General features: G+C 56.5%; 2 protein-coding genes across 2 annotated transcripts in view; both read left to right on the plus strand.

Annotated features, from left to right (window-relative positions):
- Nucleotides 1-2335, plus strand: part of VOLCADRAFT_99273 (uncharacterized protein) — a gene marked incomplete at both ends in the record, with an annotated part of 4578 nt that extends 2243 nt beyond the window's left edge. The window contains one exon of the mRNA XM_002958028.1: nucleotides 1218-2335. Coding sequence (XP_002958074.1) covers nucleotides 1218-2335 — 1118 coding nt within the window. The remainder of the gene's footprint in view (nucleotides 1-1217) is intronic.
- A 2120-nt stretch (nucleotides 2336-4455) lies between these two features.
- Nucleotides 4456-9279, plus strand: part of VOLCADRAFT_107952 (uncharacterized protein) — a gene marked incomplete at its 5' end in the record, with an annotated part of 5445 nt that continues 621 nt past the window's right edge. Inside the window, 6 exons of the mRNA XM_002958029.1 lie at nucleotides 4456-4502; nucleotides 5530-5671; nucleotides 6048-6217; nucleotides 6429-6628; nucleotides 7087-7183; nucleotides 8846-9225. Of these exons, the coding sequence (XP_002958075.1) occupies nucleotides 4456-4502; nucleotides 5530-5671; nucleotides 6048-6217; nucleotides 6429-6628; nucleotides 7087-7183; nucleotides 8846-9225 (1036 nt within the window). The remainder of the gene's footprint in view (nucleotides 4503-5529; nucleotides 5672-6047; nucleotides 6218-6428; nucleotides 6629-7086; nucleotides 7184-8845; nucleotides 9226-9279) is intronic.

Here is a 9279-nt window from a genome sequence, read left to right on the forward strand (position 1 = left end):
GCTAGGGCGTGTACATCGTGCCTGACGATAAGCGCACTTTCCTGCTCGACTGCATCCGCTCGGCTCTGGGAAAACGGCGCATCAAGGCGAGAAAATTGGCCTCCATAAAAGGGCAGCTTCTGTCCATGTCCTGGGCGTTCGGGCAAGTAGCCCGCCTTTACACCCGGGCTCTGGGGCAGGATATTGAGTCGCGCCACACCTGGGATACCCACATCCGCTTATCTAACGACGCAACTGCAGAGCTCGAATTCTGGCTGCGCTGTTTCGACCGGTTTAACGGAACCCGTGCCCTCTGGGAGCCCACACAGGTGCACTCGGTCGTTTTCTGCGATGCAGCCGGGAAATCCCCCAAGCACCTCGGGGGTTGGGGTGCCTGGACGCTGATCGACGGGAAGTTGGCCCAAGCCCGCGGTAATTGTGGAGAAAGGGTCAGTTCGATGGGGTCAACGCCCCAGGAGCTCCAGGCAGTCCTACACGCACTTCAATCCTTCAACGGTCCTGCAGGCCTACGACATCAAGTCGTCCGGGTGATTACTGACAATCTCAATTGCGCCAACGTCCTCAACAAAGGGTCCGCAAAAGCCGAGGACTCGTACCGGATTGCCTGCGAAATCTTTTGGTACTGTATTGCCGAGGGTATCACACTGCAGGCGGAGTGGCGGCCGCGAGAAGAAAACACTCTGGCGGACTACCTCTCAAAGCTGCAGGACCGGGACGACTGGATGGTGAACCGTAAGGAATTTCAGAGGCTCAACACCGCCTGGGGTCCCTTTGACATTGATCTTTTCGCGTCACACACCAATCACCAGCTGCCACAATACTATTCCCGTTTTTTCACGCCAGATACCGCGGGTGTAGATGCCTTTCGGTTCCGCTGGGGGCGGAATTGCTGGGCGAACCCGCCTTTCTGTTTGCTACTTAAGGTCCTGCGGCACGCAGAGCTGTGCAAAGCACGCATCTGTCTGATCGTTCCCCTCTGGCCGACGCGCGACTGGTGGTCCTATCTGACTCAAGACGGGAAGTGGTTTGCGCCTTGCGTCCACGGCCTAAGAGAGCTGGGCAAGGCGTATGATCTTTTCCTGCCAGGGTCTTCGGGAAACGAGGTCCCAAAAGGGTCCGCTAACTGGCTATCGCTCGCACTTCTCATCGATTTCCAAACACCTTCCCCGCGCCGGATCGCTGTGCCCCCCGACCCTTATGCCCCCCGGTTTTCACAGGAATAAGGGCACGCGCGCAGACACTGCTTGGCCAGGTGCCCTTGGACGCTAACCCAATGATCGGGGATCTAGCTCTGGCGTTGGCAAGCCAGGCGCACAAGGCGCGAGCTAGCAGCACAGTCGCCCAGTACAAGGAGCCATGGCAGGAGTTCCTAGATTGGGCAGAGCTACTACACATTCGGGCGAGCGACATCTACGACATCAGGCCAGAGATAGTGGCCATGTACCTGATGCACGTCTACCAAACCGTGCAAGCGGATGAAGTAGGTCCGGGTCGCGTCGCGGGAGCGAGCGCCACTATTGCCTGCCATTTCTTTCTCGCGGGCCGCCCCTCACCAACGGAGCACCCAGCATGCAACCTCGTTCGGGACCTGGGCAGGCGCACACTGCAAGGGAAGAAGCTGCACAGGGAAAGCATGCAACCAGAGCATGTCCGCATGTTGGCCGCTCACTTCGCTGGGCCGGATGCCTCACTGCCAGACCTGATGATGGTAGCGGCCATATCGGTTATGTTCGCGGGTTTCCTGAGGTTCAACGACCTAGCCCACATCTCCGTCAAGTCTGATCTGCTCACCCTGCACGACACTCACATGGCCATCACACTGCCTAGGTCCAAAACGGACCAGGAGGGCAAAGGGCAGACCATCCGGATTGCGCGCGTGGGGGGCGTGGCCTGCCCAGTGGGCTTGACAGAGAGGCTGCTGGCGCTTGGTAACTATGTCCGTGTCCCCAGTTCCCCCGTGGAGGATGTGGGTCCGCTGCTGCGCAGGGTTAAGGCGACACAGCAAGGCCACCAGCTGCAGCAGAGGACCGGCTCTGTTCAGTCACCGATCCCCAGCCTCAGCTATACCTCCTTCCGGGAGAAGCTCGCTGCCATGTGCAGCGCCGTGGGCATCAAGCGCGGCATCATGCCACACTCCATGCGCATCGGGGGAAACAGCGCGGCAGCAGCCAGAGGGGTATCTGAAGAAGCCCGCAGGCCCACGGTCGCTGGAAGACGGACGCAATGGTGCAGCTATATACCCGGCTGGGAGACGATGCCGCACTGGAAAACACGCGCAACCTGGGCCTCGCCTGAGTCAGAGGGCCCCTCTTGCTATCTTTTCGGTCTGCAGTAGTGTAAGGCCTTTGGCAACCCCGGTTTCGCCTCGCCCTGTCCTATCCGGCACCCGAACGCAACCGTACAGCAAGCCATGAAGGCTATAGGACATAATTGTAGCTTAGATGCGGCAGGAGCAAAGCGAGTATAGCCTCTAAGCTAGGTTATGTACGGCAGCCGTATGGCTTGCTGAGAATTCGAATTTACTATTTCAGCTGACAGCTCCAAAGTTCCGGCATTCTGCCTACACTATTGGAGCTTATTATTATTGTTGCTCTCACTTCCCCCCCCCCCCGCCCTCAGTGTCCCTCGTTTATAAGCGGCAGGCTCGGCCCAGTTGGAGACCGGTGATTAGGCAGTCCCCTCGGAGCGCCAGACGCACAGCTGTACAGCGATTACCGCACGGCAAATAAGTGCCTATAGAGTATCGTTGCGCGCTAGGAATGTCGCCTGGCCAGCCCTGCTGGCCAGGGTGTGGTTCGTGCGTCGCTGACGCTTCAGGTTTGCCCTCGGGGCGGGTGACCAGTGGACGCAGTCATTAATGCTGCGTTTAGTTGTCTAGTGCCGTGCGTCAGTTTCTTTCGGCCGTGCCGGTGTGGCCGCGCTGGACAGCGCTGCGTGCGCTCAGACCGCGCCGTGTGGCGCTAGACCGCGCTTCGGCGCACACGCGCCCTGGCGCTCCGAGAGCAGCAATTAGTACTCTGCAGTAGTGTAAGGCCCTTGGCAGCCCCGGTTTCGCCTCGCCCTGTCCTATCCGGCACCCCGAACGCAACCGTACAGCAAGCCATGAAGGCTATAGGACATAACTCGTCATATCTGTGTCGATTTGTCTTCCTGTAAATGCGGCACCGCGCCCACCGTCTGACATCTTGAGGCAAACGCTTGGGAAACGGATATGCAGTTGATCCGGCTCTGCACGGAGATCATAACAAAGAGAAAGGGGTTACAAGGAGGAACGCGGAGAAACGGTCGATGCTCTGTTTGTAGGGTTGTCGTGAGATACGCCAACGGGTAATCTATCACTCCACTTGCTTTAGCGTTCGTCCGGCGAGGAAAAAAGTTGAACTTGAACTCATGGGGCCATCGGGGCCATCGCGGACGGGGCCATCGCGGATCGCCAGTCGGCGAATGTATATCATTCACGAGCTACGGCCACGACGGTCCTTCCTATGCCTTCAAGCAACAAATGGTCGCTTCTGTTAAGCATAATCCTAAAATGTTTGTGCATGAGCTGTGACGCTGTGTGGTTACAGGAATGCGTCGAACTGTCAGCAAGCATTCTAAGTTGCGAAGCTTTTGCAAATTGACATGCACAAGGAAAGGAGGCAAAGCCGGCTTTCTGCATACCGTGCAACTGGCACAAACGGCCATCAGATCGAGTCGCGCTATGCTTAATACTATGTTTGCATATGCCTGGGTTATCATCTGTCCTACGACGAAAAAATGCACCATGATGACTTCCAAATGCCGTTGTCACATCCAAGCCACCAAACGTGCCACAAAAGCAGCATAAGCATGCCACAAAGCAGCTGCCTCTAATATAACAGTCATCGGCGCCATCCAATCCCAACGTTCTTAATTATAGAGGGATGCGGAGGTTTCGTAAAGACCACCGCAGGAACAATTACCACAAAACCGTACGAGCAGTACGAAAGCAGCTCTTGGACATTCTCGAGTAACGTTCATTAGCTTCGCGTCGAGAGTACAGAGGGGGCTTGCTGCCTAGCTTAAGGGTCACGCGTTTCCATGCCGATAGTGAGACATATCGCTTCCTCTTTAGAGTTTTCTCTGTCATGTAACCTATATGAAGTGCATCAGGAGTAAATTAGTATAGGAGGACCTCGATTTTTACACTTTGTTCGATTGTGCAAGCCGAGTACTGCATTCGGGCTGAGGGGCTGACAAGCAAGGCAAAGAATATACTGAAACACGGGACATATTTGCGGTTCTGCCGAACAGCTCTTGCTCTTGCTGCTTAGGCTTAGGGCCAGGACGCAATGCGAACATGGTTTCCTTGCTTTACACATTGCTGCCACACGCCTCGGCACGACGGTGAAAAGCAGCAAGTGTCTGTGCTCGTATCGACTGTACCGAATAAAATTTCGCTTCCTGCACCTGTCTTGGACGCACCTGTGAAGGATGACATTGCCGTTCAGGTGTCACAAAGCGTGCACAGCCTGTCGCTGGTGAGGAAATGGCAAAAAGGCTCCCCTCTCGTAAAAAATCATCGCTACTCATAGCTACATACCTGCTTGCGTGTCTGTCGCCATACATTACTCACAATCCCCCTCACTAAGGCCGGCCTTTCTTAACGCGACGACGAGCAACATAATGCGTCCGCGAGCCGTCCCGGGCCCCCTGGATCATCCCTTTACACAGAGACTCCACGAGGCCACAGCGTATACACACACGTGTTTTTCACCGCCCACCTCCTAGGTGCATGTCAGTGGTTTCGCAACCCCAACCCGCAACCTCTCCCCCCACACGCATACTCGTAGATCCACCCGGAGGGGGTTCATCCTCCTTCGCTGCCCCCAAACCATTTTGCTATTTTCCACTTCAACACTCCAACGCCGTGTGTGCGCGCCCCAACAGGCTCCACGGGCTGCCTGCGTTTCCCTTTTGACACGGTGTTTTGTTGCCCCGGCCGGGGGTTGCTGCTTCCCGGCGAGTCCCGTTCCGCGCTTAATGTGTTTTCCCAAACTTACCTCCCCCCTTCCCACACACACAGACTCCCCCGGGGACTGCTTGCCTGCCAATTTTCTTCCCCCCATCGCCTTCACTTAACTCCCCCATCCCCCATGTGCCCCTCCCTCGCTGTTTCTGGCGCCATTGCTACTGCTGTTGTTGCTACTACTGCTCTTGTTGATGCTACTGCTGCCTTTGTTTTCGTTTCCACGCTTTGCAGCTTGGGGACGTGCTGCGGGCATGTAGCGGAATACCCGGCAGCAGCTACCACCAACTCCGTCGCATTTGCAACATATTGGCGGAGCATTTTGGAGTGCCGTACGTCAGGTATAGGATGAAAATACATGTGAAATGGCTTGGCGGTGGCGGTGGCGGTGGCGGTGGCTTCGTAACGAAGAAATTTTTACCTGAGCTAGCCTAACGTCATACCCCGTACCCCCTACGTCAGCATCCCGGCCCCATGTTTCCAGCTCTACCCCCCTACTGCCCGCCCCCTCTGGCCCCGCCCCTGCCTCGTTGCTACAGCGCCTCCGTGCTATCGTCCACGGGTATCACCTACCTGCCCATTGCGGCGGGGGGGAGACTGGCCAGGCTGTGCCCCGTCGGTCTGCCGCACTTCCTGGACGCCTCCAACGGTTCGTCGTTCTACCAGGTGGCGGGACAGCAGGTGCGTGTGTGCGTGCGTGTGTGTATGCGCGCGTGTGTGTAGGGTTGTATGTGTGTATAGGGGTGTATGTGTGTGGAATGGAGCAATGCGTGCATCCCTTGGGGGCCCCCATGCACCCCCATCTGCGTCTCCATCTCCGCACCCTCATTCCCCAACCCACAACCCCACCTGCCTGGAGTGCCTACCGTGTGGCTGGTCCGCTGCCTCCCATCTCCCGCAACAACTCCCTCCCCTCCTCAACGAGAGAGTTGACCCTCTTTTTAATGTCGACTGGCGGATCCTCCCCCCTCCACACCCACACCCACACACTCACATACTCTCTTGCTCCCACTCATACTCTCCCCCGCCTAAACCCCCCTCCCCTCATTCCTAACAGCGCTTCCTGAGCAGGCGGGCCCTGGAAGAGCCGCTTCCCACGGACTGGGAGGCGCTGCGGGAGGCTGCGGGGCTGACGGCCTTCATAGCCGCAGCCATCACAGTGGGCTGCGAAAACGTGGCGGTGCTATCTCTGGCGCACGAGGACCCTGACAAGTTTGACTCGCCCATGTGCGTCTAGGGCTTTAGGGTTTTTAGGGTTTTAGGGTTTGGGTTTCGGAGAGAGGGCTGGGTTTTGGGTGGTTGGATGGCGGTTGGATGGCGGTTGGAGGTCCAGGGTTCCTCGCACCTCTCCTGAGCCCTTTCCTTCTCAGACCGCGGCCCCGTTTCGCACCCGCCAGTTCCTTCTCCCCCTCGCACCCAACCCCACCGCCTCCGATAGCACTTCCCCCCGCGTTGTTGATATCCTATTTAAGCACAGGTGGCAGACCTCCATGGAGTTGCTGGGTGCCTATTTAGGACACCTGTTTCGAGATCGGCAGCTGGTGGGGTACTGTGGAGTGGTGGAGGAGCTCATGGTGGTAGACTCGCTGGATGACCTCATCAGAACACTCAGCAGATGCGTTGTGAGATTGCAAAGCGGTGAGAGCTTTAGGCGGGTAGGATGGCAGCGAGGGCAAGAATATGAGAAGTGCTACGATTTAGGAACTCTTCTTTTATTCAAGAAAAAGTTATAATTAAAATAAATAATTGAAATCTTGATTAATAAAAATGTTAAAAATTGTAAAACAAATCACTGCCTGCAGAGAAGATTCACCAAATGCGGCTCACTTGCCGCATCGCCTGCATCGCTTCGGACGCCTCATCCGCCATTATTTTCGACGAAGCGCTGCCGTACGCTTCTGTCATGGCGTCGGCGATGGATGATTGCGCGCTTCCGCCGTCTGCCGCCGCCGCCTCCTTTGCTCGGGGCTCCCATCCCCCGGGGCCCTTGTCCGGTGTCCAAGATGGCAATGGTTTCGGGGCGGCTTCGGCTGCTGCTGCTGCTGCTGCTGGGGACGTGTGCCCCGGCTCCCAGCTTTATTCCCCTCAAATCTCAGCATTACAGAACCACCCGTTACAACTTCAACAACAGCAGCAGCTACAGCAGCTACATTCCGGGCTGACGGGAAGCAGTCCGAGTGTACAGCGGGGCAGGTTGGTGGCGGGGTGCGAGGCGGGGTGTGGGTGGTTTTATGATCTGGGAGTGGAGGCCGGAACTGCCGCAGCCGCGTGCGTGCACAGATGGTCAGTGCAGGGTCTGATTAGGCAAGGGGGTTGATTAAACTAATAAGTGTTGATGAAGTAAAGGGTTAGGGTTTTAGGGTTGCTAATGGCGGGTCTTAGGGTAGCTGTGGGGCGGGTAGGTGTTTACGGTTCTGTGGGTTTATGTAAAAATCGATAGAGCGGTGCGGATCTTGTGCATTGGAGGTTTTATGACAGCCTTTAGTGCATTTGTTTGAAGATGTGAGGCCGAGGGTGATGGGTTTTGGGGTTTTAGGGTGTGTGTACGTGATGGCGGTGTGGATGCATGCATGCGCCCGTGTCTGCGAGGAGGGCGTTACGGCCAGAGGTCAACATATGGTCGCATTGCTGCAACAGGCAAATTAGTCCGTAAATCAGCCCGTATCGTGTATATGTAATATATATACACACGTCTAATTATTACATTATACATTACATAACCATAGCACCATATATACATAGCCATGGTCGTGGAAGAGAAGACTTCTCACCTTCTGAATGTTTATGTGTTAAAATGTACATGTCTCTCCATGTTTTCAGAGACTGTGATGATTTGGGTTCCTGTCACTTTGCCTTTACATATTTCCCATCCTATGTTTGCAAGATTTATATGCATATGTTCAGCACGAATGCGGGGGTGTCCGATAATGCCTCTGAGGGGGGCATATGTGGAGTTGGTTTTGCCGTACGTCGTGAAGGTCCCCAGGTAGACCTTCTGTTCCTGCCCCCTCTAGGATTCCCCCTCATCCAGTCCTCCTCACCCGGACATCGGTAGTACAGACAGAGCGGCCCCCCCCTTCCCCCCCCGAGCAATCGCCGCGCAGCCAGCGGCCCAGCCAGCTCGTTGCAGAGCCAGGTCCCTCCACTGCGACCCTGACCTCACCTCCGCACCCCAGCAGCTAGCCGTAACACTTCTCTCACGCTCCCGGCCGGCGCCGCGGCGGGATTCTACCTAGGATTGGAACCCGGGGCACGGGGTTATACCACTACCACTACCACTACCACTACCACTACCACTACCACTACCACTACCACTACCACTACCACTACCACTACCACTACCACTACCACTACCACTACCACTACCACTACCACTACCACTACCACTACCACTACCACTACCACTACCACTACCACTACTACTACTACTACTACTACTACTACTACTACTACTACTACTACTACTACCACCACCACTACTACTACCACTACCACTACCACTACCACTACCACTACCACTACCACTACCACTACCACTACCACTACCACTACCACTACCACTACCACTACCACTACCACTACCACTACCACTACCACTACCACTACCACTACCACTACTACTAAATGCAGTGCTGTCCTACGCCCTAATACGTCCGCGCTCCTTCCCCATTTTCGGTGCCATATCAAGATCGTCTTCCCTATCTCTCTCTTTTTTTTCCAACACCCGCTAAAGCACATTTGTCCAAGGGGGGATCGGAATAGCCGATAAAACTTACAGTGTATAAATAGCGCAAATAACCGTGAAAGGAAATCCGTGTCGTAACGGCCCGTCCCCCCCTTCCCCCTCTCTCTCAGGTTCGCCCGTATGTCAGCGGTATCCCCCGGCTCGAACCACGACCCCTACCTCGCCTCACTCATCCAGCAGTACCAAGTTCAAATGCACTCGGTTGCGAACCTCGTGCCCGACCTGACTTCCGAGTCGGGACCAGGACTGCCTCCGCCACCGCCACCACCGCCACCACCATCGGCGCATCTGCTACAGCCGCAACAGCGGTACGGCGTCGCCGGCATGCCGTCATCAAGCGCTCATTTTCCGCCGCTACAGCCGTCACCGCGACAACCCAGTGCCGCCGGGTTGCTAGGCGGTGGCGTGGCGGCGGCGGCGGCGGCGGGGGTGACAGCCGCTGCCAGCACGGGGCCCGCGGGGTCGCCGGCAGCGGCGGGCGGCGGCGGCGGTGAGCGTTTCGTCGGCGGCGGATCGAGCTTGTCGCAGCCGGGGCTGTACGGCG

Source organism: Volvox carteri, assembly GCF_000143455.1.
Source record: "Volvox carteri f. nagariensis unplaced genomic scaffold VOLCAscaffold_85, whole genome shotgun sequence".
In the NCBI taxonomy this organism is placed as follows: domain Eukaryota; kingdom Viridiplantae; phylum Chlorophyta; class Chlorophyceae; order Chlamydomonadales; family Volvocaceae; genus Volvox; species Volvox carteri.